This window comes from Urtica dioica, chromosome 2 (genome assembly GCF_054948205.1).
Source record: "Urtica dioica subsp. dioica isolate 48M chromosome 2, U.dioica_male_clone48M_v1_H2, whole genome shotgun sequence".
Taxonomy (NCBI): domain Eukaryota; kingdom Viridiplantae; phylum Streptophyta; class Magnoliopsida; order Rosales; family Urticaceae; genus Urtica; species Urtica dioica.
In genome coordinates, this window is record NC_142757.1 from 45,334,885 (window position 1) to 45,354,627 (window position 19,743).

Here is a 19,743-nt window from a genome sequence, read left to right on the forward strand (position 1 = left end):
CTTCTCTTTTTGGGCCTACCGGCGGCATGTGCTTTGTGTTGAGGCAGAAGAACTTTGATATTCTCCACCTCGGGGGGAATATTCCAACTCGAAATGTCGCCATGAGGATGATGTACACCTGCGTAGGTTGCCCGCAAATACTCCGTAGAGTAGAACTCGGAAATGTAGTTCTCAACTTAACGGTTACGTACTCGACATGCTGCGATTCCGTGTGAACAAATAAAATTATGAGCCTGCCATCACCGACATGAGCATGTCCTCTCTTCTAAATTAACAGCATATACAATCCCCTCTCTGTCTACGACCTCAAACTCGTCGACTGAAGATGGCCTCACCTAGTAGAAAACATAACTTCATCAAAATCTTGTACAAAACATGAAACATACAACAATTGTAGACTTTACCTCCATTCGAACAGCGTATGCAATGTACTTGTCTGCTTTGGCTTGGTATACTTTTGTCAGGAGCGTGTTTGTTTTTGCCGCAGCGTCTCGACGTTCATAAAACCATTTCATACTTCTCTCTCTCTCAGCCAATCCATCAACTTCGAAACTGGAAATTGTCTGACTTTTACATTTAATGCATTCAATGCTTCCGCGTTGTTGTTCGTCATGATACCGTACCTCTTTCTCCTGAACATGCATCGTGCCCACCTTTGATACCCGACATCATTAGCTAAGTATCGTCGTATTTCGGGATTTTCCGCGTCCAACATGACCATGAAACTTTCAAATTCCCGATGAGTGTATGCCTTCGAGGCACCGTAAAATTTCCACTTCACCTCCTTCGTAATCCCCTTGAAAGTAGTCTTCAAATTACCGTGAAGATGGTACATGCAAAAACCATGATCACAGTTTGGAAATACCGTCTTGATGCCATTGATTATGCCAGCGTGCCTATCAGATACAAATACTTGCTCTTCCCGTTCCCCAATTGCATCTTTCAATTTGGCGAAGAAGTAAATCCAAGTTTCGTTAGACTCTGAAGGACCAATACAGTAGGCTAGTGGAAAAATTTGTTTGTTTCCGTCCATCCCACACGCCGTATACAACGTTCCTTTGTAATAGTTCTTCAAATGAGTACCATCGACGATAATCACGGGTCTTACATACTTCCACCCCGTTCTCCATGGACCGAGTGACATGAAAAAACTAATAAATACGCCGCCCTCACGAGTGACGAGGTCAAATAAAGAATCTGGATTCTTAGTCTCGATCATGTACCTTAGCTTAGGTAAGAATGCGTACGACTCCATGGAATTGCCGTAGAGGGACTTTAGAGCCTACTCTCTGGAACGCCAAGCTTTTTTGTAAGACATAGACACCCTGTAATCCATTTGCATGTAGTTCATTATCTCTTTCGGTTTGCACATACCCACGCTTGGATCAATACACTTATGCTTCACAACCTCTCCTATTAAAGTACTCGTTGCTTGCGGGTGACGTCCTTGTCTTACGTTCAGAGCACAACTGTGGTCATTGTCGAACCTAAAACATGAAAATTACAACAAACTTAGTTTCAACATTAATGTCAATTGTTGACATCAGATGTCAACAATTGACACCAGATGTCAACAATTGACACCAAATGTCAACAATCAACATCAGATGTTAACAAATGACAGTAGATGTCAAAAAACAGAGATCTAATTACAGTATTTCAATTTCATACATAATTCAACAAAGAGAGTTTACCTTCTAATTTGGAAAATGGGCGTGTTAGCCTTTCTCACGGCCCGGACAGCCCAATTACAATGCTCTCCCAGACAAACAACATGCAATGTGTTTTTTTCCGAGTTCTTTGTCTTATACGTGAAGTTGTTGTTTATAGCGAACAACATCAAGTGTTTCTGTAAAGTCTTTTTATCCTTGTACAATGCATGTCGCTCAATAAATACGGGGGAATGACCATCTAAAATAATAGCATCATCCATGTTTGCGTCTTTCCTAGTAGATGAACTTGGGATGCTCTGTGAATTCGGCGTAGACGGTAATGAAGGACGGGAGTTTTGTGAGGGTGTAGGAGGGGAGTTGCGTAGTGGAGGAGGGGATCGTGGTGACGGAGGGGAGTTACGTGGTGGAGGAGGGGAGTTGCGTGGTGGAGGAGGAGAGTTTCGTGGTGGAGGAGGGGAGTTGTGTGGTGGAGGAGGAGAGTTTCGTGGTGGAGGAGGGGATCGGGAATTTATAGGTGGAGGCGAGTTTCGTGGTGGAGAGCATTGTCGTTGTCGTTGTGTCTCATAGTCTGACAACCTTAAGTCATCCAATCCGAACGTACCACGAATTACCGAATCAGGAGTTGGAACCGAACCACACCCCTCCTCGGGTATGGATGGCATGTCGGAAACTCTTCTAGGCGGGTTTCCAACGCAACCACTATCACGGCTGTTGCGAGTGGATCCAACCCTTGGAGAATCGAGCCCGGATGGAATTTCATTTATTTCCAATATCAATTGTAATTTCTCCGTGTCATCTTCTCTCCTCTTCCTCAAATATAAATAACCTTCTAACGTAGCGTCGTTGGTTATCTCAACAGGTTTCATGGCACCAGTCATCGCGTATGCAACACCAATAGTATGAGTGGATGGTGATTTGCCCAAATTCGCGTAAATGATTTGCATCAAACTAGCGAAGTTAACTTCATACGGCACCATGATTCCGAAAGATCCATTCTCATGATAACAACCAGGTTCAACCCAAGTTCCACTGTGCTTGAATAATAAATAAATAGCCACCATCACTGCGTACAAAAAACATAGGCAGAGTTATTAATTATTTGTTGACTTCAGATGTCAACAGTTGACGTCCACTGTTGACATCTGAAGTCAACAATTGACAAACTCTGTTTTCATACTAACTGGTGAACATACCCAGACCAAACAGAACATTTGAATCTCTTTAAACTATCAAAATGACATAAAACTTGAACTTTTTGAACCATGAAATTGATGGGAAATGAAGAAATGCGAGACAAACCTTGTGGGCAAGCTGGTCTTGGACTACGAACTCGTGGGTGTTTGGATCTCGTAGGCGCGGGCTGGTCTTGGACTACGAACTCGTGGGCGTTTGGGTCTCGTGGGCGTTTGGGTCTCGTAGGCGTTTGGGTCTCGTAGGCGTTTGGCTCTGCGTGACCGTGGGGGTAGAGACGCCGAGGGTTTTAGAGAGAGAGAGAGAGAGAGAGAGAGAGAGAGAGAGAGAGAGAGAGAGAGAGAGAGAGAGAGAGAGAAAGTCAGGGATTATTAATGAGATATGAGCGGGATATGGAGAGTTGGTGTGGGTTGTAAGAAAAATTTTAAGTGGAGGGTAAAAGGGTAGTTGTACATTTGAGTTAGTGGCATTTTTGACCAAATTATGGTTTTGGTGGGAAATTGGAAAAAATTATTGGGGAATTGACACACATAATACCATATGAATGTCTCTTACCAAATATAGCCCAAAATGAAAAATTTGACACGAGTAGTACTTTTGGTAGGTGAGAGAAATTAATTTTTCCCCATCTACCCTCACCCCTACCCTCCCTTATTTAGTTACATTTTTTTTCTGCTGAGAACATAACCCAGGAGAAGAAGAAAAGAAAACAAAAAAGGAAATAAAAAAATCGCGCGTCTTCAAGGACACCGGCGAACTCAACTCAAACTCGCGCGCGCTCCGCCGAGGAAAAGAGCCGCCGCGCGTCTTCAAGGACACCGGCTGAGAAGAGCTCGCCAGAGAAGAAGGAGAGAGAGACGGCGACGGAGAAGGTAATCTCGATTTTTAATTTCTCTTCCTCTATGGTTCGGATTTGAGGAAAAATGAAATTAGGGTTTTGAATTGGGATTTTCTGATTTCGTGGGTATGAGTTTGAGAGTTTGATTTCGATGATGACATAAATGAGTTTTTTTTTTATTTATGTTCGTGTTTGATGCCTTGTTTATTGGTTGGGCTCGGATTCTATTTGGTTCTGAAATTGTTTCTTCTGGCCGAGTGTAATTTTGGCATTTTGACGTTGTTGATGTTCTGGTTGTTTATCATGGTTAAGGAAATTCCTTTGGAAGATGTCTAAGAATCACGTGATAGGTTTGAGTCTGGAAATTTATTTGGACGAGTTTGGGTTTGATTTTTGGGTCTTGGCCGTGTGATGATAGATTTAATTGTGATGTTGAATTGTTGATGATTCGAGACTGTTGGTGCTGTGTATTGGCTGAAATTGTTAAGCGTTTATTGTGCTTTGGACTGAAATGATGTGAATCTGTTTTGTGATGATGGTTAGAATCTGAGAATTTTGTTTACTAGGAGTTAATGGTTGTTTTCGTTGGTGTGCGTGTGAGTTGTGATGGTCGAGAATTTAGGCTCGATTTAGGTAACTGTACAGGGCTCGGGGCAGCGGGTTCGGGACGGCGAGGACGCTGTTCGAGAGGTGGCAGAGCTGCCGCGCGAGTAGGAAAGGCCTTCGGTTTTTGTTCGGAGACTCGCAAAGTCTCGGTTTAGTGTTTAGTATTAACTTATTATGATATAGTTGAACATTTAAAATAAACGACTTGGTGGGTATGAATTTGAGAGTTTGTTTTCGATGATGACATAAATGAGTTTTTGATTTATGTTCGTGTTTGAAAATGGATTGGCCTGTTTATCTTGTAATTCCCAATGTTATATCGTTTGCTTTAATTGTACTATTCTCAGGTGCAATGACTACGTCAAAGCTTGGAAACGACTTACTATTAAACAGCCTGCAAAATCTTATGATTGGCCTTTGACAAAATCTTTTTTTTTATGAATATAAATTCTTGTGTGTGTGTTTTAGGTCGCCAAAGTTGAATTGGAAGAGGTGCTTTCTCAGGGAGCATATATGCTTTTCTACAGCCGGTATGTTCATATTAGTCAATCTCTTCTACTTTTTTAAGGTTATGATAGAGAATCAAATGATAAAATTAATGAAAAAATGATACAATTTAACCATTCTGAATATAATTGATTAGCAAAATAGCCGAGGAGGTTTTTAGTAATTAACCATATTTGGAATCAAAGGAATATATGTATTTTTGAAGGCGTCCCTTTTCACGTCAAAGATCTGTGGGACAATATTTTGAGGAGCATTGGGTTTTGTCCGCGTGCGATCTAGTTTGTATTTTGCTTCGTTCTAGATGAAGCTTCCCCTCTTTTTATAAACTTTTTGATTTCTTTTGAGAAAAAGGTATTCAGCAATGTAGTTAAATTTTGACACTCTATATCAGGGTATCTAGTCTATAAATTTTGTCACGAAGTGAATCCAGTTTGTGACACTTCCAGGTTTTTCCAGGGTGTCACGAACTGGATTCACTTCGTGACACTAGTGTCACGAACTGAATATTTTTCCATGTTAATAACCGTTTTTTAATACTCATATCTAATATTTTTCCATATTTCCTCCATAGCTGACACAATTGTCACGAAATGCATCCAGTTCGTGACACAATTGTCACGAAATGCATTCAGTTCGTGACACAATTGTCACGAACTGCATCGTGTCACATGTGTCACGAACTGGATGCATTTCGTGACAATTGTGACACGAATTAAATGTGTTTTTTTATATTAGCAACCTTGTTTAAAGACTATGATCTAATGTGACCAATTTTATACAGATATGGAGGAAATATGTCTATGTGCTAAGCATAGCGGGAAGTGGGTACAACCAGGCGTGTACCAAGAGGGTGGTACTCTTACACTTCTATTGCCTATCAACTTGAATTACCAAAGCTTGATGCAAACCAGGAGTTTTGGGCTACGTTAAGCTTAATGCAACTTCGACGAGGGGGTCCCACTTTAATCGCCGCTCTGGGGGAAAAAAATTTGGAGTCAAACCAAAGACAGTCTTAGACTAGCTTTTAGTGTAAGATAAAATTAGGGTATGTTTTTGTATTAGTCTTCTACATAAATTGTATCATTCAAGGAGTTATTCAAGTAAATAGGGCATGTTTTTGATTTCGTGACACGAACCAATGTATTTCGTGACACATCTATAATGAATCTGGAGATTTCGTGATATATCTGTCACGAACCAAGGAATTTTGTGACACGTTTGCCACGAATTACAATCAATTAGTGACAAATTTTATTTTTACACGTTTTTTTATTATATTATAGGGCCGACCTTCTGTAATCACTTAAAAAAAGGATTTACGTGATTTGTCCATATTATGCAACAAATACCCAAATGCCCAACTTGACAGACATCATTGTCAATTGACGAAGAATACTATGCAACCAAATACTCAACTTTTATGGTGGAATTCAACAACAAAAAATCATCAATAAATCACATACCCAATTCAACAGAACCACTTTATTCTCACATAATTCTCGTCAAGTAAAAAAAAAACAAATGCATTGAAGCTCGCATATATAACAACACTCTAGACTTAACAGTTACATACCAAATCACACACCCAATTCAACAAACTACATTTCCTTCACAGAGAAAGAATCAAGAAAGAATAGTTTCATCATCAACAATGGCGTTCAAGAACCATTCTTTCTTCTTCTTCCTCATCTTCTTCTTCTCATTTTCTTCTTAGCGCCAAAGATCGTATCTTTCATGGGTATCATAAACACCCAATCCAGTTCATGACAATTGTGTCACGAATACTCGTTCAGACTGAATCCAGGTGTATGATGTCACGAATACTCGTATTAGATATGTCCAAACACCATTTCCGCCATACATGTATACGTTCACTCGTATTAGATATGAGTATTAAAAACGGTTATTAACATGGAAAAACATCAAGTTCGTGACACTAGTGTCACGAAGTGAATCCAGTTCGTGACACCCTGGAAAAACCTGGAAGTGTCACAAACTGGATTCACTTCGTGACACCCTGGAAAAATCGGGAAGTGTCACGAACTGGATCCACTTCGTGACACTAGTGTCACGAACTGGATTCACTTCGTGACACCCTGGAAAAATCGGGATTTCAACAAAAAACACCATTTTAATTAATTTTGGTTATTATGTTATGTTTATTATGTGTTTTTAATTTGGCAAATCTGTCACGAAATGACTCGAGTCCGTGACACATGTATCACAGACTGAATTCACTTTGTGACACTTACCTTGCAGGAAATCGGAGTTGACAGATTCTCCAAGGTCGCCGCAACGCCTGAAATCTCGACCGTGTTTTTACTCCGTATTAACCAAAAAACAACCCAATCATCATAAATAAGCCACATAGGTCACAAAAAACGTAAAAAAACACCTAATATCCAAAGGGGTATCTTAGTTTGTATTCCATACCTTTTTAATCTTAGGTGCGACAATGAACGCGTTATCGTCGGAATTATTTGCCGGTACATCTATCACGAACTGAGCTAAAATCATGAGTTATTTTAAAAATTACTCACACATTAATAGAAGGCGCTATGGTTTCTTCCTCCACAATTTTCTCTCCTTTGGATGGAAGCGAAATTAACTGGAATGCCACTAATACTATAATCTGAATTCAGGGAGACACAAAGAAAGTTCTAAAAAAACTGATCCAAAACTACCAGACTTAAAGTCAGAAGATCAAACACTCCCCCCTATCTACACCTTGCTAGATATTGGTCTAACATGATAATTCTTCATATTAATGATGTGAATGATAACAACAACATCAATACTAAATAACCTCAGTATGCTCAAACTAAGCATCAATAGTTAGTCTCAACAGAAAACATAAAACAAAACAAAAGCATGACCATTGGACTCTAAACAGCCATCAATCCAATTCTCAGACAATAAAAATAGCAAATTCAATTCACAATAGACAATACACTCAATGCCCTGATTGTATATCACACAAGCAAAATTAAGCAGAGTAAACAATAGATCAACAAGCATACTCAAGACTAAAAACATAAATAATCAAACGGCTAAACCCCTCTCCGAACTTCCATAACCAAACCCTAAAGCCAAATCGCGAAGAACGAACCCTAGCCACGAAATCTAAATACGTAAACTATCAATCGAACGACGCGAACACACAATATTTTACAGAGAGGCAGAGATAGAGAAAAAGACCAACCGAGGAGAAAGAATGAGGCTAGCTACTCAGGTCAATAGCATTAGAAGCCAAAAAGACACGGTGTAAGTTAACAATCGTGCGTGTCGGACATAAGAATTGCTGAGATACGAATCGCTGGGTATCGGAGTTCTAGCTTTCAAAATCGCTGAGATACGTGCGGCCGATTTTTTTGAGCGAGAAAAAAATGGGGGATTGTGCGAGAGAGAGAGAGAAGATGAGGGTTTTTTTTTTTTTTTGGGAAAAAGATGAAGAATACCCAGAAATGGGTTTCATACGTTTAAAAGATTTCTGAGGATATAATAGTCTTTACATAATGGCTTAGGTATTACATGTGTCAATTTTTTGGTTTTGGGTTATATTTGGTAAGGGACATTCATATGGTATTATTTGTGTCAATTCCCCAAAATTATTATTTTGATAGTAATTGTGGCATTTTTTTTTTTTTTTTTTTTTTTTTTTTTTTTTTTTTTTTTAAGAAGTGACGCTAGCTTATTATTAGGCATCTAACTGATATAAAACGAAGTAAAGAAAGGCTTTATGGCAATTCCGTAATATAGAAACAAATGAAGGGTAATTAGAAATGAAAGCTTCAATCAAACATTACTTTATTTTTTGTTTTTTGTTTTTTTTTTTTTAAATTACGTTATATAAGTTACACGCGTAGATACATACATACATACATACATAAGCCAATGCAGTCCAGCTAAGCAAACGTAGCCTGGACTCAGACACTCTCTTTCTACTCCGACTGTTGAGTAACTAAAGACGTTCTATTATTATTATTATAAAGTAAAAGCAAACAGACAAAGTAGAAGCCATTTTCTGATTCGACGACAATTGAGTGAGAGAGAGAGAGAGAGAGAAAAATATATACAGCGAAGCTTCGTTTGCACAAGATTTACTAGAATTTTTCACTCTCCCCGTTTCTAGCTTTGCCAAACGGTACTGTTCTCGCGACTCTCTCGTTTTACATTTTCTGTGAAAACGAAACTGTGATTCACGTTTTCAATTTCGGAATGAGCTCACTTGAGATTTTCGATAAATCGACGGCTTTTTGAAGCTCGGATTTCTTCGTCAGACCGTGATTTTTCGGAAATTGAAGTGATCGATCGCATGCCTGTTATTATTTATTTATTTGTTTTTTACTTGGACGTTACTCTGTTTTTCCATTGACTTGGATGTGTGTTGATGTATGATGTTGGCACTGGACACAGAGTTGGATTTTCTGATTCTGGATTCAACAGTGTGGACGTGCATTTCAATTTGATTTTATACCTTAGAAAACAGCTCACTAAAAAAAGAAAAAAAGAAACGGTTTATGCGTATAGAAGCGTTATTGTATTGATGATCGTGTATGTACATGTGTGTTGGCTTGCATTTGTAAACGCTGCAAAACGCTAAGCGGAACATCTGTTGAAATGCCTTTTTTTTAAACCCGCGTATTATAGGTATGCGAATCGTTCATTTCATCAGTATTTCTGTTCAGAATAGTCGCCATCTAATTTTGTTTCTTCTGTTGTATGAAAGCATAACTGTGACCTAAATTTGTTTGTTCTGTGGTGTGAATGTGATAGACCTAATTGTAGCTCCAAGTATTTGGGATTAGAAGTTACTCATTTTGCAGGGAGATATATATATATATATATATATATATATTTGAATCGGGTCTGTTAATACTTGAGTTTTGTTTCTGAATACTGGCACTGTGAAAAAAAAAGTGGACTGGGCATAGAGGTGGAGTAGAAGATGATTATTATTTATGCGTAACCTCAGTGAATAGTGAAGAGTTAAACCAGAACGAAGTTGGAAACAAGTCTAATAACACGGTTAACCGTTCAATGTAGTTGCACTTTGACGTTCTAGTTTGGAGAGTAATATAACTTTGAGTTATATTAGTGAACATGGTTAAAGAAAAGAAATTAAACCACCCTCTATTCACCATTGTACTTTGATGGTCTCCTGGGTCTTTCTTATTATTTAAGCTCTTTCTGAGACAATCTCAGATTTTTGTGGTTTTATGGGACACAACATTTACAATGTTATCATTAATTTTTTTTTTTCATTTGATCTTTTGGTTTCTGTGTCTATATTGAATTCTTCTTTATCTGCAGATAACATCCAGGGTATTAATCTAGCGAGGATGGCACATCATTATCCTCAGTGATTGAAGAATTCATGCGCCCGATTCATGTGCAACTCCTTGTGCATGTGACCGGTTTTTCGTTAATCTTTAGCGGTTAGCTGTAATGCATCTTTTGCCAAGGCGAGAGTATCTTTGGTGGTTAATTCTGCTAGGAAATCTCTGCTCACCTTCTTTAAGTTCAGCTCATAACAGAAGCGGAGTCGCACGGGTGAGTGAAAGAACATTTCACGTTCAGTTATCTGCAAGTGATGAACCTCAAAGAAGCACTGCAAGTTACGAGAAAGTTCCCAGTTCATCATTCAGATTAGCTGAATCATTGTCTTGTGAAGATTTAGAAGGTGTCGGATCCTTTAATACCACCTGTCTACTACACTCGAACTTGAATTTGGACTCGGATCTCTATGTATTCGGTACTGGAAACCTGGAATTACTCCCGCACGTGTCCATTTCGTGTCAGCATGAGGGCTGCATTATCACGTTTAACTTGTCCGGAAATGTCAATATTGGTCAACACGCGACGATCTTCGCCGGTTCTGTGGTTATCTCAGCTGCTAATTTGACGATGGACTATGGTTCTTCTATAAATACAACAGCTTTTGGAGGGCCGCCGCCTTCTCAAACTAGTGGTACGCCGTTTGGGTATGATGGCGCCGGTGGTGGACATGGTGGCCGCGGCGCTTCCTGCGTGAAAAATAATAAGACGAGCTATTGGGGCGGTGATGTCTATGCTTGGTCTTCATTGGGCGAGCCGTGGTGTTATGGTAGTAAGGGCGGTGGCACATCTGCCAAAACTCGAGTCGGTGGAAATGGCGGAGGACGTGTGAAGCTTGTGGTAAAGGACACGATATATACCAACGGGTCAATTACTGCTGAGGGTGGGTATGGAGAGTCAGCTAGTGGAGGAGGGTCCGGTGGAAGCATATTTGTCAAGGCCATAAAGCTGTGAGTTCCCTTATTACAAGATTGGTAACTAATTTTATAATTGGTAAAAGAAAAAAAAAAGGATTCTTGATTACAAGATACTATACAGATTCTTGCGTTGTGGTAAAAGGATCACAAGTTTTTTTTTATAAACGTAATTCAATTTCGCTTAAGAGGGCACCACTTAATTTACTTTCATAGAGTTAACTTGGGATTCAAAATCATTGATGTCTTATTTATGGCTGTACGGATTGGGAGAAACAGCTATAGATGCGAAAGACAAGGAGCTCTGGGGATACAATTAAATTTCAATTCGGCCAGTTAAAAAATGTTAACTTATCCTGCCTTGACCAAGTAGTGGGGCTGGTTTTCATCAACACTTTTTTTATCATTTCCGCAGTATGTTCTTTTAAGAGAACAAAGAAGAAGATTTTAGCCAAAGTTGAAACCGAAGATTTTGCTTAGAATTAAATTATATTAAACAAAAAATATAAGTTGACTATTTATCCTTAACCTATATATCCCATGGAATAGGAAGGGATATGGAATCATCAGTGCAGCTGGTGGAACAGGATGGGGCGGAGGTGGCGGTGGGAGAATATCTCTGGACTGTTACAGCATACAAGAAGATGTGAAGGTTACAGTGCATGGTTCGTACCAATACAGTTTTGTATTTAGTTATTGGCTCAATGGTTGATGAACTGACATCAATCAAGAGTTCAATAAATTTGATCTTTCAATTTTTGTTGGTTTCTTTTATCTTGTATGTATCTTCAATGTTTTCCAGTTTCTCAACATCATCTAGACCTCGTGATTAACTGATGATCTAAAAACGAATGCTGATTATCATTAAAGACATATTCTCAAATCACAATGGTTAATTATGCTCCTAATTTTATAAAGGTTTCTCCGTTGAAAATGATTTTTTTTTTTGCTTCATATGTCTTATATTTGCCAGGTGGATTGAGTATTGGTTGTCCGAGCAATGCGGGCGCAGCGGGAACCTATTTTAACGCATATTTACTTAGTCTGCGAGTTGGCAACGACAACGTTACAACTGAAACTGAAACCCCTTTGCTCGACTTTCCCACCAGGCCATTATGGTCTCATGTTTTTGTGGAGAACAATGCTAAGGTCTTAGTACCTCTGCTATGGACCAGGGTTCAGGTTAGTACGAAATATCTTATTTAGATTTTATATTATCTCTAATAAGATCAATTCGAAGCATATTCTCTCTCTCCTTTTTGTTTTAATATATATGTATAGAAGATTAAAAACGTTAATGACTGAGATGTCATAACTCTTTATTATGAAGGTGAGAGGTCAAATTAGTCTATACTCTGGTGGCAGCATTGTTTTTGGACTAACAGATTACCCAGTCTCAGAGTTTGAACTTGTTGCAGAAGAACTTTTGATGAGTGATTCCACCATAAAGGTAAATTAGTTTCTGAATCCCAAATTCTCCTTCTGTGTTTGGTGCTCACCGTTTATGCTGAATATGATTGATAATCGTCGAGGATGAAACTAGTCAGCTGAGCCATTGGTTGCTCACGTATTGGTTTCTCTAGATGGAAACACATCACCGAATATCAAGAAACTCAAAACTATAATTAAGCTAAAACTAACAAAAAGTTAGAGACGATATTGAAGCCTAAAAAAATGTAATTGTTCTGCAATTAAAGAATATATAAACTTGATACCCAAAGAGAAACCAATGCATGTTTTTCCATAAATTTGAAAGATGATGGTCCAAAAGGAATAAAGTAAATGTTAAAAAGTAATGTAGAAGCGGTTTCACTGACATAGACCCAACACAAACATACTTTTCTTTGTTCAAACTGAATGCATTAGTCAGATGTCATCTAGGAAGTAGGCTCTAATTTACACTGATTTTTATAAAGTAAAATAGTTTAAGGAGCCTGCATTTACGCTGGTAAATGAAGGCTTGTTTCTTTAGCATTGTCATATTTCTACAATAAATTTGTCTTTCTATATTTTTATCCGGAGCTGAACATCTTTTTGATATATAATTTAGGTTTTTGGTGCTTTTAGAATTTCTGTCAAGATGTTGCTCATGTGGAACTCTAAAATTCAAGTTGATGGTGGTGGAAATACAGTTGTTACGGCCTCCATCCTCGAAGTCAGAAATCTGGTTGTTCTGAGGGTAAGAATTGGACTGTTTCAATTGCGTCAGACTGATACACCAGGGAAAATTTCGCTCACCACCTTTCTTATCTTTTGCAGCAAAATTCTGTCATTAGTTCAAACGCAAACTTGGGCGTTTATGGCCAGGGACTGCTGAGGCTAACTGGTGAAGGTGACGCGATCAAAGCGCAGAGACTCTCTCTATCTCTCTTTTATAACATAACTGTAAGCAATTGTAGAATATCCAGTTTGAGTTTTTCTTCCATTTTTTAGGACAAGAATCTTGCTACATGCTGTATAATTTTCCAGTAAAAGTTTGTTTTCATTCTCTTATTCTCTTCCCCTATATGCTCCTGTTCAAGTGCACTGATGAAGTTTCCCATTTGCGTTTCTTCTGAAGTTATTCATAATAAAAGCCTTCAAAGAGTACATCAATATCCAGACACTAGACAAGTCCCTTGGGATTCCATCTTGATAAATATATCTATCTCTTTGGAACCAGATCCTCGAAAACATACATCTGTCTCTTTGGAACCAGATCCCCCAAAGCATACATCTATTTTCCATGTACAGAAAAGAAAAGATGTATGTGTGTCTTAATGTAGCTTTTGTTTATGAAAATTCACGAAATGTATTTGTTACCTTAGCGATTTTTATTATGTTTAGGTACAGTAATTACTCAACTACTTATCCATGACAGGTTGGGCACGGGTCTTTAGTTCAGGCTCCTTTGGATGGTGACGCTAATAGAGACAAGTGAGAGGCGTCGTATATTCCATCATTAAAATGTCACATATTTTTGGTATCCAAAAACATATAACACAGTACTTGATTTTGTTTGTTCAGGATTACGAAGTCCCTTTGCCATAGACAAACATGCCCAATGGATTTGATTACCCCTCCAGACGATTGTCATTTTAACTATACACTCTCCTTTTCGATTCAAGTAAGTGTGTGAAAATCTGTCTCCTTAGTGATTCTGAGGTTGTCATCCTTGTTTTGTCTATCGCTGCAAGTATTGAAAGTGTATTGACTGTTTGTTCCATACTATCGCCCATAGCTAATATCATAATTAGTTTCACTCATACATTTTGATTGATGTCATTGGATTGGAAATATTGCTCCCTTTTATTTTGTCTGTGTGGTCCATAGTTGTTCCGGTGTTGTGGATGAACGGATAAAGCTGCTTTTGGAGCTAGGTATTACTGATTTTAAAGATGCTTCTTTTGGCATCTGACAGATCTGCCGTGTTGAAGACCTTCTAGTGAGTGGTATTCTCAAGGGAAGCGTCATTCATATCCACAGGGCAAGGACTGTGATTATTGGTACTAAAGCTCTGATGACAGCATCCGAATTAGGTACTGTCACAGCAAATTTCATTTTTGACTCAAATCATTCTGTGCAATTTCTTATTCCGCAAGTACCATTTATTTCTAGGTTGCAGTACAGGTCTTGGAAAGGGAAGCTATTCTAATGGTGCAGGTAGTGGGGCCGGGCATGGGGGAAGAGGGGGTTCCGGATTTTACAATGGAAGATCGATCAATGGTGGGAATAAGTATGGCAATGCAGACCTTCCTTGTGAATTGGGAAGTGGAGCTGAAGGACCTGATCGCTCGTATAGAAATGTGGTTGGAGGCGGAATGATCGGTATAATCTCTCTCTCTCTCTCTCAAGAAAAGAGATTGGTGATTATTTTAAGGGAAACCAAGAATGAAACGCCACTTCTGTAATAGTAAACAAATGAGCTAATTATAGTAATCGATGCGTAGAATTTTATGCACATTACTGGTTGCAAATTACTTTTAACTTCTTCAAAAGCCTGCTATCTACAGTTATTTTGTCACGCTTCTTTCACTTCTTATACTCATGTTTTATGTTTCTTAGTGATGGGATCCAGTCAGTGGCCACTCTTGAAGCTCAATATATATGGCTCATTGAGTGCCAATGGTCAAAGCTTTAGAACAAGAAGAATGGGTAATGGTTCATTTGTCGGTGGAGTTGGTGGGGGTTCTGGTGGGACGATCCTCCTTTTCCTTCAAGAGATCAGCTTAGCAGAGAACTCGTCTTTGACTGTTGTTGGGGGCAATGGCGGTCCTCATGGTGGAGGTGGGGGTGGGGGTGGTAGAGTTCATTTCCACTGGTCCAAGATTGATCTTGGAGACGAATATGTTCCTGTTGCGAGTATAAGTGGCTCCATCAAGAATAGGTATGGTTTTTTCCATAGGCGAAATATTATCACAACTCTAGTTGCCAAAAGAATCCTTTTATTGCCAATCAGGGATTAAATTTTTTTTAGCATGACTTACTTGAGCTGCTCTGTAATATTCCCCAGCTTTTACCATAAACATCATTGATTGAGCTGTTTCGAAAGCAATGTTACTTGGCATTACAAATCTACTTTATTTGTGATTTATTGTCACTGGCAGCGGAGGTTCAGGGGATAATGGTGGAATTTATGGTGAAAAGGGCACTACTACTGGGAAAAAATGCCCTAAGGGCCTCTATGGTACTTTTTGCAGGGTATGCTCCGAATTTAAAAACTATGTTCTCTCAGCTTTTAGAATGCAATTTACTGTCATCACTTGGTCCCTTTTCGAAAAGAAATCTGTTCATTTTCTTGTCTTCATTTCTTATACATTTATGAAATTGATTAGGAATGTCCCATTGGCACGTTTAAAGATACTGATGGCTCTGATAAAACGCTTTGCACTCCTTGCCCACTTGATCTTATTCCAAGTCGTGCCAAGTTCATATATGTACGAGGTAAGTTAGTGAATGTGGATTTTACCTTCACACGTAAATAATTTTGTATTCTTTCATCCACGCTCCTCTCTCTTTCGTGGTCTCGTTTGAAACGAAATCTGCTCAACTGTTTCAGGTGGAGTTACCAAGCAATCTTGTCCATATAAATGCATGTCTGATAAGTATAGAATGCCAAACTGCTATACCCCTCTTGAAGAGCTTCTTTATACTTTTGGAGGTCCATGGCCATTTGCTATTCTGTTTTCGTTCATTCTGGTGGTAGTGGCTATATTTGTAAATACTTTGAGGAAAAAGTTTGTGCGTTCAGGATCTTATAATAACGCACGTTCAATTGAACACCACAGTACACATCATTTCCCCTATCTTCTTTCTTTGTCAGAGGTACTTTTGTTCTTTCTGGTTTATGATATATGTTTTAGCTGCAGAGTTTTGACATTTGCTGCTCAATTTTTTCCTTCTATTTGAAGGTGCGAGGTACCAGATCTGATGAAGCTCAAAGCCATGTCCATCGGATGTACTTCATGGGTCCTAATACTTTTAGAGAACCTTGGCATCTTCCGTACTCTCCTCCAAACGCAATCATTGAAATAGTGTAAGAACGGTACTCATAAAATTTGATGTTATAAAAGGATTTAGGTTCAACACTTGTTTACTCTGTTTTTCGTTTTTCAAAGACTTCTTAATCTATGTAAAATGAATGTTATCATACACCACTAACTAATCCATTATGACCTATTGCTGCTCTAGAGTCGTGTTTTTTTTTTTCTTTTTTTTAATTATTATATATTATGATCTCATTTTAATTGTATTTGATATATTATTGGTTCTCGCTTTCTTTTTTTCCCTTTTCGGAGAACAGGTACGAAGATGCATTTAACAGATTCATTGACGAGATCAATTCTGTTGCTGCTTATGATTGGTGGGAAGGATCAGTACATAGTATTCTTTCAGTTCTTGCATATCCTTGTGCATGGTCTTGGAAACAGTGGCGTCGCCGAAGTAAAGTCCATCGCCTACAGGAATTTGTTAAGTCTGAATATGATCATTCCTGTCTTCGCTCCTGTAGATCGCGAGCACTGTACAAAGGGATGAAGGTCTGAAATTATCATATGTTTTATCTTTTATCTCTGTTTAGATGCATTTCTTGTGCTTATTAAAAAAAGGAATGATTATCAGTACAAAAAAAAAAAAAAACCACTATTCCTTTTTCGTGGAAAGTGAGACTTGATAAACGATTTATCCAACCATAGATTTACACAGCATAGTAGGCTGTACTGTTTCCTCTACTTCCGTGATGTTAACGAAGAGTGACATTCTAGGTTGGAGCAACTTCAGACTTGATGGTGGCGTACATTGACTTTTTCTTGGGTGGCGATGAGAAACGTGTAGACATGGTATCGATAATACGAAAGAGATTTCCCATGTGTATAATATTTGGTGGGGACGGAAGCTACATGTCACCATACAATCTTCACAGTGATGTATTATTGACCAATCTCATTGGACAGGTATTTTTTCTGTGTCTTTTGAACTTGCTATTGATACTACATTTTTAACCTTATTATATTCAGTTACTCGTCTATCTACTGGAAGACTAAAACGACTGTATTTCAGCATGTTCCTGCAACCGTTTGGAATCGTCTTGTGGCTGGTTTAAATGCCCAGTTGAGAACTGTGAGACATGGGTCTATTCGTTCTCACCTACTTCCGATTATTTTCTGGATAACTAGTCATGCAAACCCTCAACTTGACTTCCATGGAGTGAAAGTTGAGCTTGGATGGTTTCAAGCAACAGCTTCTGGTTACTATCAACTAGGAATACTGGTAGTAGTTGGAGACGATCCTTTCCATCCTCTCCAAACAATGGACGAGTCTGAAGAGTCGGATAGGACTAGTAATGAACCCCCAAGGTAGCTCGACTAATTCCTTTTGATTTCTTGGGAAAAATCATCTATCTAGTATGCAATGTACAGACTAAATCTGCTGGCTTTGTGAATGTGTATAGTTTATAGCTTTTTGATTTTGTTTGTGTTGGTCTTTCTGGGTTTCTTTTATTCTATGCAAGGAATAATGCTCCAAGTGCTAGAGGAATTGTAAAGCAGTCACACCAAAGCTTGCCATCAGTAGGTGGTCAAGCTTTGTCTATAAAAAAGATAACCGGAGGAATCAACGGCTGCCTAATAAACCAAACTACTTTGAGATCTCTGGATTTCAAAAGAGACTTTCTCTTTCCCATTTCGCTCTTATTGCACAATACAAGACCGGTTGGTCGTCAGGTTGGTTGGTTGACCCTTATTTGCTATTTTCTAACAAGTTGTTGAGAATAAACACAATCTAACTTCCAACTTCGCGTTTCAGGAAAGCCTACAACTGATGATCACGGTCATGCTTGTGACAGATCTTTTTGTCACCCTTCTAATGTTGCTACAGTTCTACTGGATTTCTCTCGGAGCTTTCCTTTCTACTTTGCTTGTCCTTCCTCTTGCGCTGCTTTCTCCATTCCCCGCTGGGTTGAATGCCTTGTTCAGCAAGGAACCTAGAAGAGCTTCACTAACTCGTGTATATGCATTGTGGAATGCTACGTCTCTACCCAATATTGTAAGTTAATGACAGCTTGCGTGAAAAGAGACTATTAAAACGAAGAATAAAAACAGATTGTCCAGCTAGAAATAGATGCATTATTTAGGGTTGAATATGTAAGAACTCCAACCCTATTTAAAAATTTCTAAAATACAAGTATCGATCGAAAAAACAAGGAAATTATAAAAATTACGGATCGAGATTCTGCACTGATTCCTTTTGGAGCTCTCCCATTAGATGCCTTTCCAAGTGATGCGAAAACAAATCGGGTGTAGGTTTTTGACTTTATGACGCATCATTGATATGCTCAAAGAATTGCATATTTTATCTGCCTAGTTTATATTTTTTTCATCATATCTGTAACGTTAATTAATTGATTTTTGCTTTACTCTTGTAGGCGGTTGCCTTCATTTATGGAATTTGTCATTATAGTTTTTCCTCTTTCCAGCCTCCTGAAAAATCAAATACATGGAATGCTAAAAGGTAAGGCTTTTGCTTTGAGAATCCAATGAAAACCAAATAAGAGTTGAGGACTTTTTATTTCCTCGATGACTCGTGAATTGAGTTGCAACTTTTTTTATTTTTTTGCCCTTTTCCTTCCGTTTCTATGGATGTACTAAGAGTTTTGAATTAAACTTGCCTTCACTTCAGGGACGAGTGGTGGCTTTTACCCACAATTCTTCTGTTGTTCAAGATAATACAAGCTCGTTTTGTGGACTGGCATATAGCAAACTTAGAAGTAGAAGATTATTCTCTCTTCTGCCCCGACCCAGACGCTTTTTGGGCCCATGAATCGGGTTCGTGATTGTTTTTTATTTTTATTTTATTTGTTGCTAGTATAAGATTTGTATCTCAGTTGCTAGAAGGTTGGCTTTGCTCATGTAGATATAAGTTGCATAGGTGTACAAAGCAATATTTTTTTTTATGTAGATTAGAGTGTGCATTTTTCCTTCACTGTGACCCTGGTGGAGTGCGAATATAGAATATAGATATAGATTCTTTTTGGTCTTTCCCAGATAAGTTATTTTAAGGATATATAGGAAATAGGTTCATTCTCATTTTTTTTTCAACTAGGGGACTACATCTCGAATGTTGTTTATTTATTTTGGGTTAAAAATGTATATACATCATATTTATCAACTCTCTGAAATGTGTGGTATTATTACAATCTTCT

General features: G+C 38.4%; 2 protein-coding genes across 2 annotated transcripts; one reads left to right on the forward strand and one right to left on the reverse strand.

Annotated features, from left to right (window-relative positions):
* Positions 1–511: 511 nt before the first annotated feature.
* Positions 512–1,255, reverse strand: LOC149404973 (uncharacterized). Its single transcript, XM_089607734.1, has one exon. It carries the CDS (start codon positions 1,253–1,255, stop codon positions 512–514), a length of 744 nt encoding a protein of 247 aa, XP_089463860.1.
* Positions 1,256–8,792: 7,537 nt separating this feature from the next.
* On the forward strand, positions 8,793–19,743 carry LOC149404974 (MraZ). The gene is made up of 23 exons (XM_089606711.1): positions 8,793–8,959; positions 10,129–11,102; positions 11,616–11,731; positions 12,040–12,248; positions 12,397–12,516; positions 13,117–13,245; positions 13,326–13,451; positions 13,927–13,982; positions 14,073–14,172; positions 14,467–14,584; positions 14,664–14,873; positions 15,111–15,432; positions 15,653–15,746; positions 15,881–15,989; positions 16,105–16,370; positions 16,457–16,581; positions 16,849–17,083; positions 17,309–17,497; positions 17,604–17,899; positions 18,055–18,265; positions 18,348–18,587; positions 18,967–19,052; positions 19,221–19,743. Exons 2-23 carry the CDS (start codon positions 10,264–10,266, stop codon positions 19,372–19,374), a joined length of 4,350 nt encoding a protein of 1,449 aa, XP_089462837.1. The 5' UTR covers positions 8,793–8,959; positions 10,129–10,263; the 3' UTR covers positions 19,375–19,743.

Bases quoted from the DNA above. Each gene is read 5' to 3' on its own strand.
- LOC149404974 (XM_089606711.1), top strand. From the start codon at position 10,264: ATGCATCTTTTGCCAAGGCGAGAGTATCTTTGGTGGTTAATTCTGCTA. The intron at 12,249-12,396 runs GTTAGTACGAAA...TTTATTATGAAG, and splicing joins TGCTATGGACCAGGGTTCAG to GTGAGAGGTCAAATTAGTCT. The intron at 14,173-14,466 runs GTAAGTGTGTGA...GGCATCTGACAG, and splicing joins CACTCTCCTTTTCGATTCAA to ATCTGCCGTGTTGAAGACCT.
- LOC149404973 (XM_089607734.1), bottom strand. From the start codon at position 1,255: ATGGAGTCGTACGCATTCTTACCTAAGCTAAGGTACATGATCGAGACT.